General features: G+C 43.6%; 1 protein-coding gene across 2 annotated transcripts; it reads right to left on the minus strand.

Moving 5' to 3' along the window:
• Positions 1-4090: 4090 nt before the first annotated feature.
• Positions 4091-25568, minus strand: LOC135526479 (calnexin-like). 2 transcript variants are annotated; one of them, XM_064954880.1, is made up of 14 exons: positions 25479-25568; positions 16539-16772; positions 15232-15305; positions 14854-14912; positions 13733-13956; positions 13010-13202; positions 12618-12807; positions 12035-12148; positions 11231-11387; positions 10101-10316; positions 7752-7871; positions 7381-7501; positions 7123-7247; positions 4091-6924 (listed from the first exon to the last, which is right to left on the minus strand). In XM_064954880.1, exons 2-14 carry the CDS (start codon positions 16767-16769, stop codon positions 6865-6867), a joined length of 1884 nt encoding a protein of 627 aa, XP_064810952.1. In that variant the 5' UTR covers positions 16770-16772; positions 25479-25568; the 3' UTR covers positions 4091-6864. The 2 variants fall into 2 exon arrangements, with proteins under 2 accessions (XP_064810952.1, XP_064810950.1); XM_064954878.1 differs by having other exon boundaries at positions 7123-7250.
• Between the last annotated feature and the right edge of the window lie 161 nt (positions 25569-25729).

A 25729-nucleotide genomic window follows, 5' to 3' on the forward strand; every position in this document is an offset into this window, starting at 1 on the left:
AGGGTTCATTGTTCGCTACATTGGTGTCAAAAGTGGGATGGAATGAGGCCATCGGAAGCACGGGCAGACGTGCTTGGATCCTGAACGATGGTCAAGATATTTGTGTAAATGTTGTGGGCTATATTTGCTCCTGTTTGTTTGTTGGTGGCCCACTCTTTGATGGCAGCTATGCACGTCTGACAATCGGATTTGGTTAGTTACTTTCTAAATGTAATCTGTCAGTTACCTGTCCAAAATATTGAATCAGTAACATAACTTTTGTATTACCCAAACTCAGTAATGTAATCAGTTTATTTTGTTTCTTTTTGATTACTTTCCCCTTAAAAGGCATTAGAATAAGACAAAAAGTATCCATCAAATGCATTTGGTGTCATCAAAATGGTCTCTAACCTGTGGTCAGTCTCGTTTAGGTGTAACAAACATTAATTTGCGCCTTTTTCCAATGCTGAATTGAATGTCATTAAAAAACAGAAAGGTGTTGTTTTTTTCGCAAACATCCTTTCTGAATTTAGGAATCCATGAAAAAGTCAATCTAGTTTTTCTAAAATATGTATAATCTGATTACAATATTATTTATGGTAAAGTGCAGCTAATTGATTAGGTCGTTTTTTGTAATCTGCAATGTATGCATAATCAGTGAATTCAGAGCACTGGAATTCCAATTGAAGGTGTTAGCTACCCATGTTTAAACAATTTTCTATGAGCCACACACACGGGTAAACTATGCTTGTTTGCACAATGACAGGTTAAGCCAGTGCTTAATTTGTAATTCGGGAGGTGCGGGAACAAAAAGTGAGCGCGAGAAGGTGCAACCTGGGGTACCGGAAATGCATTCCGGGTAGCTAACACCTTCAATCATCGCATTTGCGTAGTGGCATGGAGCTGTCGACTAGAGGCACTTAGAGAAGTTGCACATATTGTGAACATTTTCCGTAGCCTAGGGATTGGAGACTTTGGTAGAATATTTTTTTCATAAACACAATTTAAAATGGCAGGCTACTTTGACACTGACAAATATAATATGAGATCAATACAAACGTCCATGTCTTGAATCCATCAATAGCCTAGGCGTGTGGCTACAATGTGAGGAGGAAATTATAGTCCTTAAAATGCTTTCCAGTTTCACTGACTCGCCCAATGATGCTCAGCAACACTCGCTGGTGATAGCCGATGCGCTCGTGCCAAAAACCCCTCTCTCACAACAATATTTGGAAGTTGATAAAATATTTTTGGGAGCCTACAGCATAGTCTTCAGTTTTCAGCAGGAGACATTAGCTTTCAAACCTGTGTTTCCCTAGATTGTATATGAAATATTGCGAAAGGCCTGTTTTGTCTGCATGCTATTTTTTTTCCCCGACGCGCGTTCCCTACTGTAGGCTATTCCTTGTTATTGGGCCAGAATCCACAGCTTGGCAATTTAAAAAAAGAAAGAAGCAATTGATACTCTTTGGCAAAATGATAGGCCTTCTCGTTGTGTAGTTGGATATTTATTATTACATGTATTTCTGAACAGACAGACGTAATTCTATCACTTTGGCAAATCTATTTCAATTTATCAAAGGTGCTGCGGCTATGATTCTATTAGGAAAAAAATGATGAAGTGCAACGCTGGAAAGATGAGAGTTGCAGGCTCAAGTCTATCAGAGCAGAGTGGGAGAAAGATCCTAAATAGTGAATTTCATTCTAGTTATGCGAGCCACCGACAAGCGTTGGTCTCAAACAGGTTACAATTGTTGCGCAAACCATAAACCCGGGCCTGCCAAAACCGAATCAACTCTTAGAATATTAGGCCCGGGCTGAAAATCTACTTTCTGACATTACATTTCTTTGTGGTGGCGGCTAATTAAGGAAGAGGCAACTCGAATGAACTTTGATTGCTTTTATTATAATTTTTACATTGCAAAAAGTGACAATTATTTTTCATGCCTTGAGAAGTACCGTGTCCGGCATAAATAGGTTCCGGAACAAAACAGTCCAAAACGGAGAGGGGCAGGATCTTGTTCCGGCTCGAATTAATCACTGGGTTTAGCTACAAAATCATTGCTTGTTTGTTCGATACAGTAGCTACCAAAATGTGTTAATAATCAGCAAAGTGATTTACTCATGTCAAGCTTTGAATTATATTAAATATAAATCTAGACTAATAAAATAATCTGACAGTTATGGTCTTAACATTACATAATGTACAATAAATCAAAAGGAACTGTAGAAACATGTGGCATTAAATGTTTACCTGGTCAACATTAAACATCTTTCCCGATCCCTCAATTCTGTTTCACTGCAGGGCGGGAAGAAGGCCAACCAATCACTACCAAAGGGGATGCGCATGCGCAATTTAGACTAAAGCATGCCTAATGCAATGCAATTAATGCAACTGAATTGAAGAAAACCATTGACTATGGCCAGGACTATATTTGGCATATTGTTCCTCTTAGTTTCTTGTCCCATGTTATAGTCTAGTCACAATGCAAAATTCTATTGATTGATCTTTTTACCTTGCCCCTCTGCAAATGACAGGATTGGCCAGCTGTACAGAGACAGGAACCAGGCTACATTGTGTGATCATTCTATGTGGATCCCCTCTGGAAAACCCCACTATAACCGAATCCCAAATCTGTAGAGGAAACAGAAACAAAGCTGTCTTATGGAGGTCACTGTAGCACTGATAGAACTCTCCCAACCCCTGAGTTGAACCACCTATTATGTGACATTTTTATTTTACCAGGTAAGTTGACTGAGAACACATTCTTATTTACAGCAACGACCTAGGGAACAGTTACAGGGGAGAGGAGGGGGATGAATGAGCCAATAAACTGATTAAATTACACAATTGAAATATGTTCATCTGGCTTCCCAAAATAGCTTGACTCTAGACTGGAGGCAACAGGGCATAACAGTTTGTTACACTAGGGTATATTTTAAACCATTCAGGAAAAGTTGTGGCAAATTGATTCTGTAAAGAAGCCTCCTTCTCATGTCATTTTGTTCAGGGTCAAATGCACCCTTAAGCATCTCTAATCAGTCTTCCAGCGCTGATAGCATGTGATCATGCGGTCTGGTTACAATACAGGATTACTTGAACAGCAGATATGTTTTACCTTTAGTGCCATAGATGTAGAAATGGCTCTGAATGAGAGACCATTGATTCAAAACAGATCTCTTTTTGAATTAAATTTTAAACTGAATTATAGCTGACAAGCTTTAAATATGAACATAGTTCATATATTCATTACATGTACGAATAATGTTCATATTACATTAATCACACACATGCAAATAAAAAGAGTACAACCAACTAGAAATGTGCAGTGAGCAAAAATGTATAGTGTATTCAGAAAGTAATCAGACCCCTTCCCCTTTTCCCACTTTGTTACCTTACAGCCTTTATTTTAAAATTGATTAAATCAGTTAATCTACACACTACCCCATAATGAAAACTCAAAAACATGGTTTTAGAAATGTTTACATATGTATTGAAAATAAAAAACAGAAACACATTTACAAGTATTCAGACCCTTTTCTAAGACTCTAAATTGAGCTCAGGTGCATCCTTTTTCCATTGATCATCCTTCAGATGTTTCTACAACTTGAAGTCCACCTGTGGTAAATTCAATTGATTGGACATGATTTGGAAAGGCACACACCCATCCATATAAGGTCCTACAGTTGAAAGTGCTGTCAGAGCAGAAACCAAGCCATGAGGTCAAAGGAATTGTTCGTAGAACTCCGATTGTGTGTCAAGACACAAATCTGGGGAAGGGTCACGAAAAATGTCAGCAGCATTGAAGGTCCCCAGAAACAGCCCCCAAATACAGGTGTGCCAAGCTTGTAGCATCATACCCAAGAAGACTTGAGGCTGTAATGGCTGTCAAAGGTGCTTCAACAAAGTACTGAGTAAAGGGTCTGAATACCTATGTAAATCTAATATTTCAGTTTTTATTTTTTACAAGTTTGCAAGGGATCTGAATACTTTCCAAATGCACTGTAGTTTTAAAATATGCAGCATCAAACAGCCTGGGCATAATATCTGCTCAGTGAAATGTCGATTAATACCAAGTGACAGGCAGCAATGAAACACTCGGGCTCCCAGTCAGTTTCTATTAGGCCTTTTTATTCATCAAAAGAAAATGGCGTCCCTATTCATAGATGACTGCATTTATAACAGACATGGGTCAGAGGAGCAGTCTGTGACCCATATTAACATGGCTATTTGTGATCAGTTTTTAAAGCCACCACTAAACAATTATTCAACTTTACCCATGATGTGATATTAAATCTCAACCGTGATAACCAAAGGTAACTCTTTATAGTTCATTTTCTCTCTCTAGTGTACAGGACTAAGTTAGGTTAAACCCATTCATTTCGGTGACCCATCAGAGAGTATTGTCACACAGGAAAGCTGAGATATATGTAAGGTACATTACAGTGCACTGTTCAGTCTAGGAGTCTTATCTAGGCAGCTTTAGGTAGAACCAAATAAAAGGTAAAATAATGAAAACTTTGTAGACTCAAATGAAAAAGGTAGCCAGAAAGAGCGTAAAGGAGAGCTGCATGTCTTTAGGAATATTCATAAAAGTGTAGTTCTCTGACCTTTTCATTTTCTTGAAAACGCCAACTAGGTGTCTCGGTCTCCCACCTCTAATTTTATCTAAGCCTCACACAAACCCTGTAGCAATGGTACCATAAAGAAACATTACTAACCAGGTTGCAGTGGGAACTAACTACTTCGCATATACCCCATGACACAGGCCATTTCACAATAAGAAAAAAGAACAATGAGAAATGGAGGTCTATTTCCTCAAGGCGGAAGCTGTACATGCCACAACACACAAAACCATGAGACCAATACAGGAAAAACACTGTCAACCTCCAATCTCTTAATGAAATCTGTTTATGTGTTTTGTGAGTATCATCGTAAGTTCTACCTTTTCCTCCCCGCCCTCCAAAATGTACTGGAGTAGATGAATGCCCAATCAACCAACAGCTGCTGTGGATCCTCATCACCCAATCACATGCAGCTTAGAGTTTTGTCGGGGGAACCAATTCCCATTCACCTCGCTCGATCAGACACCGGAGAATAAAAATTGTAGGATTCCAAACATGACTGACCGACATTCACCACTAAGGAATCTGAGACCATAACACTTGATCAGGATTCCATGCAGACAGACAGCGACAGCAAATGACCTAGTATGTGTTTCCGTGGTAGCCTCAGTTGCCTTGAAAAGTGCCAACTTTTTTTTTGTATATGAGACAAACCTCTAATGGCTTTTGACTTCCACTGCTTTTTGATGTTCTGAAAACAGCATGGACAGGTTCACAAGAATGGGAGAAAGAAACAAGGAACGTAAAACACTGTAGGCGGTTCCAATCTTTCCTCCTTAGTTCCTTTTTCATGTCGTATGAGATTAAGTTTAAAAGGAAAAGACATCAATGAATCATTCAGTGAGATAGTAGTGAGGGGGGAAGCTTGTCTGACACCCTGAGAGTACTCTTTATGACTCTTGTAAGACTCAAACTGTCATGAGAAACATGAGTAAAAGTCTTAAAGATCTGTGTTATATTCTGCTGCTTTTGACTTAGGAAATGCAGTCACAGGATGTGCTTACTTACTCAGCTACCAATAGCCAGGCGGGAGACTGAATTATCCCACCAATGAGGGAGGAGGATGAGCGGGCTGAGCCAGGATTTTTTTTCTCCATCTTCTCTTGATGAGTCAGCAGGAGCAAGGACATCAGTATGAAAACCTTGGCATCTCAGTGAAGCCTGCCGGCAACCAACAGTCACCCCTTCGAGCACCAGCCTCACATACTCCCTCCCTCACAAATATTTGTTAATGTACACTTACACTATATCCCTACATTATAGATCAAAAACAAATGAAAAAAGACATGTACAAAGTATTAAAAGAAACATCACAGTACATTCACAGAAGAAAAACGTTCAGCAAACCTTTCTCTCTAGGGTTGTGTAACGCAGCACAGAATCTAATCTATTGAAGCCCGTTTACTAAGCTCTCTGTTTCAAAAACTTTGCCCGCCCCACAGTTCTGCAGGGAACTAAGCAGGAAGTAAGACCCCCCCTTACTCCCAGCTCCACTCTATTAGGAACAACTTGAGCGAGGTATTCTACAACTAAACACACTTTTTTTTTTACGTGGTGAAAGCCACATGGAATGAAATGTCGAGGAGACCTGTTTATCATGGGAACGTTTGTCTCTTGAAATCCCCCCAAAACCACAACTGCAGTGTTAAAAGCAGACAAGACATCCAAATTGCATGTTTTTTTTTTGTCGACCTTCAACAGAAATGCTAATGTTAAGTCTATCTACTCCTCTGACACATACAAAACACATGGGACTGTTAAACTGGACCAAGCAAGAAGACATTGAGGGGGAAAATGGCTAAAACCTACGAGCTGTAGTGTTGCCCAGATTCACCGGTTGATAAATACTGTCTAGATCTGCGGGATGGATGGATGGGGCTGATTAGCAGAAGCATAGGGTGTTGGGGGTGGGGGGTGGGAGGAGAAGACAAGGTGGGGTCCCTAGGTTAGTGTCTGCTGTACTGTTACAGAATGGTATGGGAAATCGATTTATTCTTTCTTCACTGTTCGAAAAAGCCCCTTTTTACACCAACAACTCAGTCTTCATCTTCACCATACTGGAATCCACACTTCCATATTGGAGGCAGTCATGATTGTTTTCTGTTGATCCTGACGAGAGAGAGATCGCTTCATCGTCCTGGGAGGGGGGAGGTGTGGAGAAGACAGCCGGAGGCAGTGGGGAATAAAGGGAGCCGGGGGGGGGGGGGGTCAGGCCAGTTGGTTTTTCAAATCAGAAGATCCAGGGTTGTGGCAGCCACTTCAGTCCTTTCTCCCTTTTGTGTTTCTAGGGGACCTCCTGAGGACATCATCTTCTTGTTTCTGGAGAGAGCGGGAATGAGAGGGAGAATTGGGTCATCATTATTTCTATTCTGAACGATTAAATTAACTAAATCAACCCTGGCACAATTATTTCTAAAGCCATTTTTACAATGCTCTTTCTACAAAAGTGGCAAGCTCTGATTTGTCGTCACAACAAATCACATCATGCTTACCAAGACTTGCCTTAGTGTCCCGTACCTGATCATTTGCCGCCTCCTCTTCCTCTTCCTCATTCACTGCTGCCTCTTCTTCTTCCTCCTCCTCCTCGTCTTCCTCTTCCTTCTCTGCAGGGCTGTCCTCTGCATCACTCTTCTTCCCCGCTGCTGCTATGGAAACCAACCAACACAGAGTTAGCTTTTACTGAGACCATTGTGAAATACCCCCAGGTGAGGCAAGGCAGCACGCATTGTGAAGCTACAGTACAGACAGAGGGGGACCGAGCCAATGAGTCCTAACCTGGCTGGCTCTTCTCTTCCTTGACTTGGTCCTCCTCAGCCTTCTCCTCTTCCTCCTCCTTCACGTCTGGCTGAGGCTCGTCTGTCTTCTTGTAGTCAGCTGCAGCTGGAGCCACCGCCTTCTGTTGGGGAGAGAGAGAAAAGATTACACATCAACACAGATCAAAACATTCTCTGATGACATCACTTAGTCATCCATTAAGGATTTTACTCCCACCGACATTCACTGAAAGTCTTGGGGGGGAAAAAGTACTGACGACTTGACCGAACTGTTGACAAATAACCATGCAGAGGTAAATGTGTGTGGGAGTAATTTTAATAATAAATTAGACACTATTGAGATGAAACCTTAAATGGTCTTTGGTCCCTCACCTTTCCAGTGCAGAAGAAGACAATGATGAGGATGAGGGGCACGGCCACAGTCAGCACATAGACCACCCACAACCAGGGACGCTCGTCTGCTGCAGTCATCATTTGGTTTACCAGCCCGGGCTAGAGGAGATGGGAGAACACAGTCACGGAATGGTCCAGATCTGGGAACCAACGACCACAACCAACCAACATCAACGACATTACCAACAGGGTATGGATTACATATACACTATTGGGGGTGCCATTGAAAGTAGTTCTTTGTAACAAGTTTGCCACAATATGGCTGGTATAACAAAGTGTTGGGTATGGGGCATTAAGAAATGGTCAATACCAAGTCGACCACAAAAAACAAAACAAAAAACTTCACTCCTGTATCTTTCATATGAACCCTAAATATGTATTGTGTTATGATTCTTTTTTTAAAGTTATTCTTTACACATCTCACTTCCTGAGAGTCTTCATAAGGGCTGGGGGTTTCCTGTTTCACAGTGCATACTTGTGCAACATACTTGTGCACTTGATAAAACAAAAAGACTCTGCTTTTGTTCAATCTCAGTCAAAAGTTAGTTTGATCATTCATTGGTCCTAAACTAAGTCTCGCATACTATGGGAGAACAATGACAGATCATGGGAGGGTGTGCATCCAACTCCATCCATACTACAATATCAGACCTGAGACGAGCTGTTCCATATTAACAGTGGCAGCCAACTGGCCCAGCATGGCTACCAGTGTAAAACCAAATGATCCATAGATCAAACAATGAGGCTGTGAAAGCAGTGGAATGCTCAGCGGGCCCCACGGTGAGGGGTATGTAGCTAGTACAGCCGCGTGTGCGAGACTAAGAACAACAAGAAAGAGCGTGCCAAGAGAGAACGCTAAGAGACCGCTAAGAGAGAGCGGAGACCGCTAAGAGAGAGCGGAGACCGCTAAGAGAGAGCTAAGACCGGAGAGCGAGAAGCCTAGATGTATAGAGAGGGCCATTAAGCCCAACATGCCAGGCATCTCAAGAATTCATCTTTAGGAATAAAAGGCAGCATAGGTCTGGGGCTGCAGGGATTTAGACGAGAGGCAACCAAACTAACAGCTAATCCTTGGGTACGAGCCAACATCATCCCAACTGGACTCACAACTCTACTGCACACAAGCTTATTTTGCCTCAACTGCAATGGAGCGAGACCACCTACGCGTGTGAGAAGCAGGGCAACTGCTTCTTAATAGTCTAGAGCCCCAGCTGTATGTTTGGCTTTATGGAACAGTGTACTCTCGCGGTGCAAGAATGCACCAGCCACTTCAGGCTACACTCTTCCTCTGGGTAACAGTCATGCTAGGCTCGCTCAAGAAAGGGACTGGGTAAGAGTCATGCTAGGCTCGCTCAAGAAAGGGACCGGGTAAGAGTCATGCTAGGCTAGCTCAGGAAGCTTTTCAACTAAATCCAACTCATACAGAGGAGTAGCTGTAGCATGGTGAGTGACTGTTCCACTGTTACTGCTTCAGCTTGGCCTCGCTCTCCCTAGAACACCATGTGTATGTCTGTTTCCACTTATGGGCGGAGCAGGCCAGGGTTTTTACGCGTCACACGGAACAGATAGCCACGCTAACCAGTAGCATTCCTCTGAAGGGCGTGGGGAGTGAGTCTATTCTGGTGTCCCCATGAGAACACACAGGCAAAGAAGTCACCACTAACCACTGATATTCTCTGAATAAAGATGAATAAGATTACATGGACGGGACGGGCCTGACACTTGATCAGCGCTCCTATTCTGAGACAACACTTCATACAGGCGGCCCGATTCTAAGTCTGTGGTTGGACAACACGTCACCTCTAGTTTAGTCTGGATTTAATTTATTGCTAACCCCAGAGGCTAGGGACTTCATTTTCTGTGTTGCATATCTGCATAGCTCCATGGAGAGGTTTCAGAGAAGTCCCTGGCTACAAGGACAGGTCCCGTAGTTGCACTTGCTGCAAAACAAACATCCATTGGGAAAATTAAGATCTTGCTGTACTCTACTTCTTATATGCAACAGGAATCCAAAAGAGACGTTGAAAGTGCTATGGTTAGGATAGAAGAGTGGTCCTGCCAGTTAATGACACCGCATACATTTCCTTATCAAATGTCAGCATATTTTTTTGTTTTATCAACGAGGCGCGAGGACTCGCCCGTCCTAACTATTATGCGACCTCTCAACATACCTCTACACGGGTCCTGTGTACACCACCTTCACGCTTTGCTTGCAAAAACAGTTACGTTTCACGAGAGATCCAAATTAAGTATGCTTCATGATCCACATGAAGCATTCAAGTGTAGGTGTACAAGTATCAGTGTCTGTGTCTGTGCAGTTGTACCCACCTCAGCGGCTCCCTCAGCAGCTTTCTTCAAACCCCAGCCGTCATTGGCCCAGCGCTCGGCCGTGTGCCGCTCGTTGGTGATGAAGAAGTTATCGAAGAAGATGTCGCTGGACATGGACCACAGCTCCAGGCCCACGGCGTTGAAGGGGGTCATTCTGAAGGGATGGAGGTCCTCGAAGAAGTCCGGATTGCCAATCTTCCTGGGCTTCCACACACCCTGGGGAAGCAGAGGTGGAGGTACATTGAGAGTAGAGTACACTGTACTGTGAGCATTACAATTATGTTAGGGTTCGAAGTATGTACATTGGGATTTGTCTGCAATGACAGCTCAGTAGAAAAAAGAAAAAAGGGTAGGACATTTTCTTAAACACATGAAATAAAATGACTATTCAAGATAATGTAAATAAGCTCTCATCAATACATACACCACATGACCAAAAGTGTGTGGACACCAGCTCGTCAAACATCTACTTCCAAAATCATGGGCATTAATATGGAGTTGGTCCCCCCCTTTGCTGCTATAACAGCCTCCACTCTTCTGGGAAGGAACATTCCTACAGGGACTTGATTCCATTCAGCCACAAGAGCATTAGGAGTTCCAGTTCATCCAAAGGTGTTTGATGGAGTTGAGGTCAGGGCTCTGTGCAGGCCAGTCAAGTTCTTTCACACTAATGTCGACAAACCATTTCTGTATAGACCTCGCTCTTTGCAAGGGGGCATTGTAATGTTGAAACAGGAAAGGGCCTTCCCCAAGCTGTTGCCACATTGTTGAAAGCACAGAACTGCATATTTGTATGCTGTAGTGTTAAGATATCCCTTCACTAGAACTAAGGGGCCTAGCCCGAAAAACAGCCTCAGACCATCATTCCTCCTCCAAACTTTACAGATTGCATGGCTGTGTGCTCGATTTTATACAATGGGTGTAGCTGAAATGGCCATATCCACTAATTTAAAGGGATGTCCCACATACTTTTGTATATATAGTTTACAAATAGTTGGCAAATTCTGGAAGAGCAAGTGAAACTATTGTGTGCATGTTATTTAGGCTACACACTTCACTGGGGTGAAGCATGTTCCTAAAGAGGCCGATGCTTTGGTACATGGTACACGCTGGGAGGTGTGAAGGGTTACCTGGTAGTTGGGATTGTCGATCATTGGGGCCTTCCACTTGCCCTTGTAGTTGGGGTTGTCAATCATGGGCCGTTGCCATGCACCGCAGCCGGGGGCGGTCTCACAGAGGGCGTTCGGGATCTGAGGGGCCTCCCACTCGCCATCCATGTCCTCATCCCTGGAGAAAAAGAAGAACAAGTTACGACAATGTCACAGACGCAGTCATACAGTGTACAAAATGATGGTATACGGTTGCAAGTTACTATGGGTGTGAGAAAGCAAAGAACGAGAGAGAAAAGAGACTGCATTTAGAGGACCTCGAAAAGGGGTCATTAGCCCGTATCTCAACATTGGTCTCCGCCCTCTTTCCACTGTGTCCCGTTCCTCTAGCTCTTCTCTACCAGCTCTAATTTAATTTCCGCCACAGAAGTGAGACATCAAAGCAGTGAAAAAGCAGTGAAAAAGCAGCTCGTCGCAGCCCAAAAAGGCCTGGCTGTCCTGAGGCAAAGCATGCCATGTGAAATTAGCTCCTCTCACCAGGAAGCCCACTCTCTTCACAGAGAAGAGGAGCTGCTGCAAAGGCTAGCAATTAGCTTCCAACACACAAGTGTGCTGACCTAGATGAGGATACAACATGAGGGAAGAGAAGACGGAGGGGAGGTGGTATATGAAGGGGAGAGAGAAGAAGACAGAGAGGTGGTAGATGAAGGTAGAGAAAGAGGAGAAAGAGAAGAGATGGAGTACTATGGTAGAGGGGAGAGAGACAGCAGTTTGAGAGTGTAGCAAGATAGCGGGGTGAGCTGAATGCGACGGTATGGTAGTTACCAGTCCTCGGGCTTGACTGCATCGGGGTCACTGGTGTACTCTGGCTGATCATCCAGCCAGCCGTCTGGCTTCACTGCATCCTCATCTGGGATCTGTTTTGGCGCATCCTCATCCCTGTGGGGCAGGCGGGTGAATTAGAGGGTACACGCACTAACACAGCACACCCACACTAACACAGACCCCCACACCTGGCACAAACATAAAACTGTCCACAGGACACACCTATTATCCCATGTCAAAACAATCCAACTACATTTGAAACATGCACATGCGGTGTAATTTACATGTAAGCTAATGTAACAGTATAACTTTAGACCGTCCCCTCGCCCATACCCAGGCGCGAACCAGGGACCCTCTGCATACATCAACAACAGTCACCCACGAAGCATTGTTACCCATCGCTCCACAAAAGCCGCGGCCCTTGCAGAGCAAGGGGAACTACTACTCCAAGGTCTCAGAGCAAGTGACGTCACCGATTGAAACTATTTAGCGCGCACCACCGTTAACTAAGCTAGCCGTTTCACATTCATTACACTAACCTGCTGAAATAGCCCCTCTCTCCCTCTTATACACAGGCCCTTACCAGTCCTCAGGTTTGACTGCGTCAGGGTCCTGGATCTTGGGCCTCTCGTCCCAGTCCTCTGGCTTGTGGTCGTCGGGGTCCTCGATCTCGGCGGCAGGATTGATGGGTGGGGTCATGTCTGTCAGCAGGTTACCACTGTTCACCACTGTCTGGTCTACCAGCACCTCAAATCTGTTGTCTGGGTTCACCACTAGGAGGCGGGAGAGAGACAGAAATGGTTAGAGGAACTAATAGAAATGTAACAAGAAGAACGAACACTATTCCCTAATCTAACTGGCATACGATCGTGTGTCCCACACAATACATTTCTATGTGATCGTTAAGTGACATCGCACCAGTTACAACAACAGGGATACCTGAATGGTGCCTGAGAACATGTTGAAATGTCTTACCCAGTGTGTAAAGGTGGGTCTTCTTGTCGGTGTAGTAGGTGCGCAGGTCTGCGTCAGGCTTCTTGGCGTGCTTCTCCTCGTACTCGCCAGTCTTGGGGTTCTTGTGGCGGAAGATGAAGTGCAGCTTGTAGTCCTCGCCACACTTGTCTGGTCCGAACATGATGGTGTAGGGAGTCTTGTCAACAAACTCATCCTGGTGGGAAGGACAAATATACATTTACTGTGGCTCTGTATTAGAGCATTATGGAATGTGTAACTGGCTACCGGATTTCCAGGCCGTCTACACTGGTACTACCAAATATGGTGGTGAGAGGAAGCCCAGTGGCTGGCAGTGGGAGATGACAGAGCGAGATGGATTTTGGCTCATCTTCTGCAGATTCTCACCGATGAAACATTTGATCTCAATACAGTTTCCAAAACTAGAACATTTTACGAACAGAGTGGACTAAGTTTTGTAGATTTAACCATTTGTAAATGTATACTATTTATTTTATTATTATAATTATTCAAAATCGGTTTTTAGAATGAGTCCAAGTGTGCATTGAGTTATTGCACACGCACTTCGCAAAGTAGCTGTTCCCTAACGAAAACATGCTATAACGTGCCTTGGCTTCGTGTCCTTGGCGGCGCCCCCCTACTTTCTTGTTCTGCCCACTATAACTAATTTGTTCCCATTCGAAACGACAGGCTGTGGTCCGTCTTTGGTGCAGACGTGTGGCTTACCAGGTTAAGGTCTGGGGTCTGGGAGAGCAGTTTGACGTAGGCACCGCCACAGTCGATCCCCTGCTGGAAGTTGACCTCATACTGGACGATGAGGGGTTTGGTGTCGAAGATGAAGGGTCTGAGGAGCTGGGCTGAGATGGCGTGGTGCTTAGCACGTGACTTGAGGACCAGGCCTTTGTCTCCGGGCAGCTTGCTGTCTTTCATGTCCTCCACCTCCCATTTACCTGCAAGGAGGAGGTCAAATATGTGAATATACTCACTTGATAACTGCCTGAATGGAGCCAAAGCTAGGTTGTATTCATTAAGCACCAAACACACATTTTTGTTTTCTGTTTGTAAAATGATTTGCTATGTTGTGCCCTACTTAATACAAATGTGTCAGAGACCTGGCCTAAATTTAACACCCACCGCCCGTCAAATGCAGGTAGATTTTAGCATTGGCAGGTAAGAATATCTAATTCACAAGCCATGTTAGCGGGTGGTCACACTTGGGCCACTACAGTGCGAGCATTTTATATAAAAATAGTTAAAAGTCAAGTATGGGCACATGCTGCAGTAGCTGTTTTCAAAGTATTTCTGCCGTTTTGTTTCATATCTGGCAGTGCACCAAACAAATTGAATCCTAATGTTATAGCTATACCACCTGGCTGGGGGGCTGTGAGTGAAGTGCTAAAAGATTTGTTTTTAGAAGCAATCTACACAGGCATAAAAGTTGGTGTAACTACTACAATAAGAATTTATACATGTATTTATTGGATATTTACATTGTTTTGTTCACAAGTCAGGCTGTTTTTCAATGTTAAAGTTTGCTTCCACTGCTATTGAAGACAAATTTTCAAAGGCACACCTGATGACTCAAGTGGCCTCATTACCACGGTAACCTTCAAGGGGCAGCTGAAAATGTCTCTCATCTCTGATATTTTGGTTAAAAAGACTCAGTTCACAACATATTAAATGAAATTGAGCAATATACCACATGACATCTTACTAGTAACACATTCATTGATTTAGAAACATTACAAAGCACGCCCATCCGCAAAAAATAACGGCTGTTTTTTTTGTGTAATTAATGCGGGGAAAAATACTTCTCTGACCAGGGCCATAACTGTCTTAGTGCCTACCATCATACTTGGCGATATCCTCATCAATATCCTCCTTCTTGGCCTTTGAGAGAACCCAGCTGAAACAGGAGAAGCAAATTGACTTGAGTCAAGTAAACAGGGTAGCACCTGGACACCAGAGGGACAGTCCCTGGGGGAATGACCTTGGGGCTGGGTTCATATTTAGGTCAAAATGGCAGCTGGTCCTATGGTGAGCACTCAAACAGTACAGTGTGGCATATAAAGAGAAGACAAATGCAGTTTATAACACCCATGTTATTTCAGCACAGCATATTTGAATATATCTTCCTTGATGTAGATGTAATTTGCATTACAAATGACTGTATACAATAATGCCTGTGTTTAACAGCACTGTTTCAAAGATTAATGAGTTCTCACCTGTCTAGGGTCCCTCTGTCAAAAGATTCGGCAAAGAAGTGTTCTCCCATGGGCTCGGGAGCTTTGTAGGTCACCTAGAGAGGAGCGGAGAACAGAGGGGTCAGTGGGTCAGCTCGTCTACTGCCCAGTGTGCCAACCAGGACACGTGTGTGTGTGTGTGTGTGTCCTATGCAAGAGCAATGGGAGGACATAGGCCAGCCAGATAGCAAACCTTCAAGTCACATTGCTAGTCAATGTATCACCTCAGAGTTTATTTTAAATGCCTCCCTACTTCTACTGAAGTTAGGCTAGTCAGAGATATTCACCACTGGAAATGTCTCATGACTCTGGCATTAGCCATATCCTTTATGTAGAAACAGGGTCTAAAATGAACACCCGCCACCTGCAGGTAGGTTTTGGCATTGGCGGGTAAGATGTCTATTTCACCAGCCACGGTGGCTGGTGTTCAGGGCTTCAGTGAGCCTTTCACTCGCATGTGTGAATAAAAATAGTCAAGTATGATCAAATTTATAGTAAAATAAACAATGCAGAAGCTGTTGTTTTGTAAGTATTTCTGCCATTTTGTTAGCTGGTAATTTAAAATTGTACAAAGTCAAAGAACTACAAATCCAATAGACTATTCCACCTTGCGCTACAGCACTGCCTGGCTGGGGGCTGTGCGTATGTGTAGAGCTGAGTGAAAGATTCATTTTTAGAAGCTCTGTGCACAAGCATAAAAGTTAGTCTAATTTAATTGAAACTAAAATTTACTGAAGTGAGACTTTGTCCTTGTGTTTCTTGGCTAATTACATTGTTCTGTTCACAAGCTAGGTTGCTTTTCTATGTTTGAGTTTCAACTGCTAGGGAAGAGAAGACAACACTTCTAGTAGTCAGACTCAATCTCACAGGCACAAACATGACTGTAGTTGCACAACCACGGTAACCTCCCACCCTTAAAGTGGCAGGTGAACAATTTGTCTCATCTGTGATATTTTGGTTTAGACTCAGGTCATAAAAAAATGAGCTCAAACCTCCCATTCACTCTACAGCCCAGTCACAATGGACATTTGACTAGTGAAAATGGGTCGGTTGGTATGTATGTGTGTACAAGTGAGGCACTCCCTTTGAGTCGATGCAGAGTATATCCAAGCAGTAAACTAAATTATGATCCATTTATCCCTGAGGGGAACAGTGAGCAGCCATGTTGGCATAACCTCTCCTCCTTGGCTGTCACAATGTGGGTATGCTGGAGGGAAAAAGAGGAGCTACACTATCTAACCACTAAAACTAACTTCATACACACTGGTCTAGGTCAATAGGATACTTACTTTAGGGGCTGGAGGCGGTCCCGGTGGTGTGTCTGCATCCTCTGGCTCCACCTCCCCGTCCAGAAGCTCCTCCCCAAGGCCCAGGTCCTCCAGCTCGTCCTCCACGCCCATGTCTTCCGCCAGCTCCATGATAGGCTCCTCCTCCTCCTGGTGGGCAGCCACTGTGGTCAGTAGCAGCGTGGAGCACAGGCCCACGGCCAGCAGCACAACACACCTCACATTCAATTCCATTGTCTAGGGGAGAGGAGAGAGATCAATTCATAAACTAGGATAAAATGTGAGCGGTTGTCTCAGCTGTCCATAAGTGCTTTAATAATAAGAAGTATGGCAGATAATGATAGTCTTGCTGACTCGAGCCTACTAATTACTTTGGCTAATTAACAGATCCCCACTTCCTGTTTGCATCTACATTCAGATTCCCAATGTTTCACCATAGGACTTTTTTCTGCAGTGGCGGCAAGGGTAGTGGGGTTTCATTGCGACTAGCGTTAGTGCAATACCATGCTAGCTGTTCCCCTAGACCCCTCAAACTCAACTCTGGACCGCCAAGTCAGTTCCACTGCATTTTTTCATTGTTCACCTATCATCACAGACTGATTTAGACCTGGGACACCAGGTGGGTGCAATTAATCATCAGGTAGAACAGAAAACTAGCAGGCTTCAGACCCTTTAGGGTAAGAGCTGAATGCCTCTAACATATTATCCATTTAAAAGCACACCTTGGCAGAAATACATTTTTTTAATGACATACCGGTAATGAATATGGGGGAAAACACTGATTCCTATTGAATTCCTTCCTTAGCCTTTCCAGATTTCTAGCCACCTTACCTCGAGGGCTAGGGAGGAGGAGCGGAGTTACAGTATTATTGCTTAGTTACACCCATTCGTTCCTTTCACATCAAAATGACTAAGAGTAAAGGCTGATTTCAAACGGTGGGAGCTATGGGTAGGGCAAGAGATGGTGGAAGGGATGTGATGGAGAAAGGGAAATGACAGCAGAGAAAATGCAGCCATTAAATAAAGAGTAAATAAGGGGATAAACAAGATTTTTTTTTTTAAGGAAGGAAACGGGGGAGGGTGAATATGTGAGAGGCTGGACTACATGAGACACCAGAAATATGTGGGCGAGTGACAATGCAAGTCAACATATCGCTGAGCTGGAGAAAAAAAGGTTACTTCCAGAGCAGGTGGCCATCGTGTCAAATTCCATAGAGCTTTTTATCCTATTAGAACATAAAAAACCTAGCGGAATAGGTGGTCCATGCAGGAATCAAACCGACAACCCCGGTCTTATAAGGACTATAATTGAAAGTTCCTGGAACCAAAATGGTCCATTAATACTACTAGGTTCCCTCCTAAGGTTTTAAACGTTTATCCTTTCCATGCCTGCAGAACGCACACACCCTCTGACCGTTTCCAGGCATATGGTCACCATGCCATTACCCAGAGCCTCCCTGGCACCCATTGCCATAGCGACGAGAGGGGTGCCTGAGGGATATGCAGCCTTAGCCTTTCCCCTAATGCGATCAGTCCCAATGAGATTACACTAGCAGGCCATATAACACCCACTGAGTTTATACACGACACATATTTAACTTTCATATTATTCACAGGCAATTTACTCGACACAATACAAATAATTTAGGACAGACTGTGTGCACACAGACATATGTTCCTCCGACACAGTCCCAAATCAACCCTTAGCCTGCCCTACCACCCATCTACTGGAGTGGACTACATAAGTGTAAGCAATATGGCAAATATTCTGCCGAATTATCAGATTATTATAACAATGTTTCTTAAGGCTAGCATATGTCGCACTGAATGTGGATCGAGCTTGTGTCTGCCAATCGGGTTTTAGGGACCATCCGCAGTAGACTGACAACTTTTTTCAAACAATTGCGTTCAAATTGCGTTCAGCGGTTCTAAGTACTCTCGGCCAGGAAACGCTATTGCTGTGTCTGAGCCCTTATACCTATCCAATCCTCTCAGATCTTCGCTAGTGCCTAGGGGGAAAGGATTGATTCGGGATTGAGTTGTCTTCTCTAATCGGATAAAGCCAATGAGATTGCAATTTGTGCCCTCATAAATCCCCCCTACTCTCACCCCTCAGCATGTTCTGATACCATTAGCCAAATAAGTGGGGCTGGTCACAGAGAGAGTGAGTATGTAAGAGTACTATTAGGTCCACATTACCATATGCAGTATACAACTGATATACACTGCTCAAAAAATAAAGCGAACACTAAAATAACACATCCTACATCTGAATGAATGAAATATTCTTATTAAATACTTTTTTCTTTACATAGTTGAATGTGCTGACAACAGAATCACACAAAAATGATCAATGGAAATCAAATTTATCAACCCATGGAGGTCTGGATTTGGAGTCACACTCAAAATTAAAGTGGAAAACCACACTACAGGCTGATCCAACTTTGATGTAATGTCCTTAAAACAAGTCAAAATGAGGCTCAGTAGTGTGTGTGGCCTCCACATTCCTATATGACCTCCCTACAACGCCTGGGCATGCTCCTGATGAGGTGGAGGATGGTCTCCTGAGGGATCTCCTCCCAGACCTGGACTAAAGCATCCGCCAACTCCTGGACAGTCTGTGGGGCAACGTGGCGTTGGTGGATGGAGCGAGACATGATGTCCCAGATGGACTCAATTGTATTCAGGTCTGGGGAACGGGCGGGCCAGTCCACAGCATCAATGCCTTCCTCTTGCAGGAACTGCTGACACACACCAGCACCTACACGCTAGCATGCAATCGCACACTATACGTACCATGTACATATCTTAACCCCACGTGGTATTAGCATCAGTAGCACCACCGGCTAGCACTTCCCATGGCACAGCAGTAATGGTGGTAACTAGCCCAGACAGTCTAAACAAAATGGTTATTAGGTCAAGATAACCATAATGCATTACTGTCCATATATGGTATGAAGATTAATACTCCAGTACTACCGTTCTCATCACAACTCCTATTCAGTATCTCTATTGAGCTTGTTCTGCAGGTCATATGTGCATTCTAAAGGCTCGCACACACTGCACCGAATGTGGACCTAGCGTTGGTACGGTGATCGTTCAGTGCACCGTTTTTACAGGACCACCGGCTGTAGACTTGACTGCCGACATTATTCACCCGATTATACATGTGAAAAGAAATTCACTGGAGTAGCTGGACAAAAATCCTTGAAGGTGGGTGAGAGCTATACACCCATCCCCCCCAGTCAACTCCCATCTGTCCAGATAACCAGAGCCCCCCCCCCCCCCAAGGGACAGATCACCTCTACAACCATATCCCTTAAGGAGTGTCCTGAGGGGACAAATCAGGGGAGCTGCGAACACCGCCTGTGTGTGTGCGAAATGTACAAATCGTCGGGAGGTACTAAAATCCTGACATATTGCAGAGAAGAAACCGTTGGTGGACATCTACTATGATATGCTGCTCCCAATATCACCATACCCAATATAATCGTTTTGTGCCATTAATGACAATGTTAAGTACAATTTATGCGTATTTACAATATTAGTCGCATTCTCATTAAATAATCTTCATGTGGTTAAAAAAATAAAAGGCTTAGTTAATTTAAACATGCTGAAAAAACTGCACAGTTTCGGATTTGTACATTTTAAATGGAGTATAGTCTTGCTGCAACATATACCATCAACGTCAGATATCACAATATTCGATTTAATCATAAATCGGCACTAGCGTGTAGCAAGGGGTTTGGGTAGCCAGGCAACAGCCACGCAGGGTGGTTGTCACTAGTTCGCACAGCCACAAAGAGAAAATTTGCTATTTCGTAAACATTTTGGAAAACAAAAACATTTGTAGAAATAGAGGTGTTAGGCATAATTACGAATTTGTGGCTGTGTTAACTAGTGATGACCACGCAGTGCCTAAAGAGAAATTAATCTCAACTTTCCCTTCACATAGAAGAAATACTGTCACCACTTTGCTTTCACTGGCCAAGAGGGACACCTTCAGGCCCGGTGATGGTCCTGGCGGTGTCTGTCTACGCGACAGCTGGTGTGTTCTCTAACAGAGGGCTCTGCCATGCGTCTGTTTGTAAACTGTGACGAGGGTGTTTCCCTGCAACAAGTCAGGCTGCCAACAGAGAGGGGATAACCAGAGGGAAGCTCACCACCAAAGCACCATGCATGCATCTTCTTGATGACCAAGTGAGGGGTTAAGATACAAGACTTTTGGGAGTGGGTGAGGCAATGGGGTTGTAGTTGACTTGCAAGGTCCACAGTTCAGCTTGGGCAATATCACTGATCTGGCTTTCAAGTCTATGAAAATGCCCTTTGTTACAAATTTAATCAGAACCATGCATAATGCACATTCACTAATAATGCCCAACTTCTTGTAGCAGGTATTAGGCTATAGAAAATTAACATAGGTTTCATCAACAATCTCTCAAGCCCACGTGATAGTGAGTGGCCAGCTAATCTTTATATTTCAAGTTTAGCCAACTTGGATCTATTTGCTAGCCAACAAGGTTGAAGTTGTCTCTGTTTGAAAAGCATGTTAGCCTGTCACTTTGTTCAGATGTTGAAATCAAGTAACCTAGACTTATATATACACACAAAGGTATGTGGACACCGCTTCAAATTTGTGGATACAGCTATTTTAGCCATACCCGTTGCTGGCAGGTGAATAAAATTGAGCACACAGCCATGAAATATCTATAGACAAACATTGACAGTAGCATGGACTTACTAAAGAGCTCAGTGACTTTCAATGTTTCACCATCATAGGATGCCACCTTTCATCAAATTTCTGCCCTGCAAGAGTTTCGGTCAACTGCAAGTGCGGTTATTGTGAAGTAGAAAGGTCTAGGAGCAACAACGGCTCAGCCGCGAAGTGGTAGGCCACACAAGCTCACAGAACCGCAGAGTTGGAATGTAGCGCATTAAAATTGTCTGTCCTCAGTTGCAACTCTCACTACCGAGTTGCAAACTGCCTCTGGAAGCAACATCTGCACACCAACAGTGTCACGAACTTCATGAAATGGGTTCCGTGGCCGAGCAGCCGCATACAAGCCTAAGATCACCATGCGCAGGCAAGTGTCAGCTGGAGTGGTGTAAAGCTTCCGCCATTGGACTCTGGAGCAGTGGAAACATGTTCTCTGGAGTGATGAATCATGCTTCACCATCTGGCAGGCCAACAGACAACCTACCCGAATGCATAGCACCAACTGTAAAGTTTGGTGGAGGAGGAATACTGGTATGTGGCTGTTTTTCATGGTTCGGCCTAAATCCCTTAGTTGCAGTGAAGGGAAATGTTACCGCTACAGCATACAATGACATTCTAGATGATTCTGTGCTTCCAACCTTGTGGCAACAGTTCAGAGAATGTATTTTCTGGTTTTAGCATGACAATACCCCCTTGCACAAAGCACAGTCCATACAGAAATGGTTTGTCGAGATTGGTGTGAAAGAACTTGACTGGCCTGCACAGAGCCCTGACCTCAATCCCATTTAATACCTTTGCGATGAATTATAACGCCAACTGCGAGCCAAGCCTAATCGCCCAACATCAGTACCTGACCTCACTAATGCTGGTGGCTGAATGGAAGCAAGTTCCCACAGCAAAGTTGCAACATCTAATGGAAAGCCTTCCCAGAAGAGTAAAAGCAGTTATAGCAGCAAATGGGGGACCAACTCCATATGAATGCCGATGACTTTGGTCATGTAGTGTACTTTACTTCTCAGAATGAGAACAAGTTGCCAATTCCTTATATGATTGTATTTTATGCTTATGGCATATTTATAAAAACACATACTAGATAGCTAGTATAACAGTCTGTGGCTAAAATGCTGCTACCGGTACTCCTAATGCTGCGAGCGACAAACTGAACATTGATTTTCCAGAGCGACAATTACAGTACTTTAATAAATTCCACCATCAATTCATTATAGTAGTAGTGCAGAACATGTGGAACAAGAGGGGTTGTCATATTGATACTCTCGTTTTAGTAGTGTCTGCTCTGAGCATAATTTAACAAAGGGTATTTTTGGAAAAGTTACTCTATTACAGTAGAATAATATCTCTATGAGTTTGTGTCCATATGACCCATTCTGTTTAACCAAACCTCAAATAGCAAGTTGAAACCACTTGTCAGAGAGAAGGATGTGATCTCTTAACTTGTTTGACGTGAGAGGCAGGAGAAAGGGCCTGGTGTGTATGTGTAAACCATAAAAATCTGTCCAAAATCAGGCCAATGTGTTTCTATAGGCTGATTTTGGATCTAAGCTTTTCGCCTGCCTTCCCGCCTTTGGGACAATGACTCCCAAAAATACAACATGAGAACAAGCAGACAAACCAAACTCATAAAATCGGGAAAATAACCTTGATTCTTGCAATACAAGAATTTGGAATATCACGCAAAAACAAATTCTAATTCATTCGATATATCGCCCAGCCCTAACCCACAGTCGCTCTGTTTGGGGGATACAGGAGCTTGAAGGGTGCTTGCAGCCTAGGACAGATGTGGGGCGTTTTGTGGTCCAGGGTGGGAGGGCCAGAAGGATAAATGTGAGTAGTGCCAAATGTAACTTTCTCAACAAAGGCTGGAGATGTCATGCGGGCAAACAAAACACCACACACACACAGGAGGGGAGACCCTAGTTGTGCTGCCAAGTGGACAGCCTTCCCCCATTCACATCATGCCTCAGTGGTCACATGTCCTTGAGAGCAGAGCAGATAGAAGGAGGGAGGGTGACTGTAGACTAATCAATCAGTGCTCAAGCAACACAGCAAGGAGCGTTATCTGTCAGCCAGTCTTCTGAATTCATTCCATCCAGTTCACGCTGTACTTGGGGAAAACAGTGCTGTCTTCTAATGCCGAGGTCATATGGTTCTCTCAGTGTATACCATCTAAGTAGGAGACATCTTGTGCAAGATGTCAAACTGTGCTTTCACAGAGTGTCCTCTCATGGATAAGAAACACGCAGCATCTGATACTGGAAAGCCAACTCTGTGCTGTGAAGCCCAGTCTAGGTCATACTGTAGGGATCTGGGAAGGGGTGTGCCCTGGGTTGAAGCAGATAAGGACCCAAAGCCCCCCCATGTGCCTTTCGGGGCCTTGACCATCTCAAAAAAGATAATGCAAGATGTAAGAAGATTATGTAAAAGCTAATATTATATTTTAAAAGCATGTGTATCAGTCTATTGTGCCATTCAACATTAGTTACTAAATTGTCAACAAGAGTGGATTTAAAATGCAAGTATCTTAAAACATAACAGATCTGTTTTAAACATTACCCACCAGAGAACTGAGAAGTTATTATTTAACAAGGTATAACAACAAATGTCCAACTTCCTACGCCCATTCAGATAAATTATTTATATAGAATACCAATTACATTTCTCACAATAGCTAACCATTCAATAAGACACACCAATTCTAGCCTTGGGAAACATCGGGAGTCTGTATTGGTTGGACACCCTGAGTTCTGCATCCTTCGGGTGGGTGGAGACGGAAAATAACCCTATCAGAATATAGCCGGCCCCACCCCCCAAAAACTTTTCCTGTCAATAAAGGCATACGTAGAATCTCTAGGAACTCGATTTACCAGATATAAAGTGAAGTGTCCCTCACTATCAAATAAGCGCCCGAATCCAATTGTTCTCCGAACTGCACCATATTCCTGCAATTAGACCAAGCACTACACACACAGCAGGAATATGGTGCAGTTCATACAAAAGTTGGATTCAGACATTTATTTCATAGAGAGGTAAAGTGAAATGTTAACATCTGGCAAGTCGAGTTCCTAGAAATTATACATGTGCCTTGGTGGCAGAAAATAAATCGGGGGGGGGGGGATGAAGCTGGCAATGTTGTGATATGGTTATTTTCGGTCGCCAGCCACCAGATCTATGCACAACTCAGGGAGTCCAACCAATACAATACTTCTGATGTGTCCCAAAGCTAACCAATTCTGTTAGATAAGCAAACTGTAAAAGCCACATTTCCAAGAGGGCGCTGTATGACCTCTATCTAGCCGTTGCACTTTCTGGTTTCATTCAGTGGCGGAAGTGGGTTTGTAAAACTGGTCAGACTTCTAAGTGCTTTGCCAGTAATACCCGTTTCCATGGTAGAACAGGGGTAACAAGGTTTTCCTATAAAACACGTAGCAATTCCTACAAGCAGGCTTCATGTAGCTCCTAAGGGAAATTATTTCACATATAATATTATCTGTAGCTAGCTATAGTACTCATCTTTTGAAGGGAGTATGCTAATGTTACCCACTATATCCAACACAGGAAACGCGATTACAATTACCACATGAAAAATGACATAGCTACATAGTTAGGGCAGAATGCTTATCATGAGTCCATTCATTTACTTGTGTACGAAATTTAAATAGCCATATATTGGTTTCGCACCATGACACACACTGCTGCATCATCATCACCACCACTTTTTTTTTTACCGATTTCTAGTGTTTTTCAACTACAATATAGTTTGTGAAAATGTCGGAACATTATTGTAACAGAGGCAATATGTCATTTTCCTTGCTTTTAACTCGAGGCTGGTATAGCTTGCTATCCACATTCGATGCCTCCCATGTAGCCAAGTTAGGTAACGTTAGCCTGTCCAACTTGACTTACACAAAATGTCGGCAAAATGAACACACGAGAAAAGTGTGCAACTGACGGTGTTACATGACAATAAACGGAACAATTACATTAATTTGTTCTCTTAATTGCTAACTAGGCTAAATTAGCTTGCTAGCTGGCCGTCAGCTAGCCAGTCTATGCTAAGACCACGCATGGGTTCTTGATCTTATTCAGTATTGCAATTAAACGATACTGGCCTGTATGTAAACAGCTGAACATCCTATGTCAATTTAGACTGACATTATAATTTAGCGACTTATGTTTGTAAGAAGTGATATTTGTTCGTCTTTACTTACCTCCTGATTCCGATGTGACAACTTGGAACTACAGCCGGATCACGTGTGGCTTTGGGGCATGCATACTGGATTAGTAGCTCCACCTTCTCCACTTGCTGATTGGTTGCCAATTTGAAAACGTTGATATTTTCCGGGAATTATAGGAATGTGATTGCTTGTACTACACGCTCATCACAATGAATGGTCTCCGCCCCCAATCTCAACCTCGTGGACGGCGATGATTTGTCCAGCTCTAAGAGGAAATGCATGCC

This window comes from Oncorhynchus masou, chromosome 32 (assembly GCF_036934945.1).
Source record: "Oncorhynchus masou masou isolate Uvic2021 chromosome 32, UVic_Omas_1.1, whole genome shotgun sequence".
Taxonomy (NCBI): domain Eukaryota; kingdom Metazoa; phylum Chordata; class Actinopteri; order Salmoniformes; family Salmonidae; genus Oncorhynchus; species Oncorhynchus masou.

Excerpts from the sequence above, each read along its gene's own strand:
- LOC135526479 (XM_064954878.1), bottom strand. The coding sequence starts at position 16,769 with ATGGAATTGAATGTGAGGTGTGTTGTGCTGCTGGCCGTGGGCCTGTGC. Across the intron at positions 11,388-12,034 it reads GCAGTCAAGCCCGAGGACTG|GGATGAGGACATGGATGGCG; the intron begins GTAACTACCATA and ends CTTTTTCTCCAG. Across the intron at positions 7,251-7,380 it reads GGAAGAGAAGAGCCAGCCAG|CAGCAGCGGGGAAGAAGAGT; the intron begins GTTAGGACTCAT and ends TGGTTTCCATAG.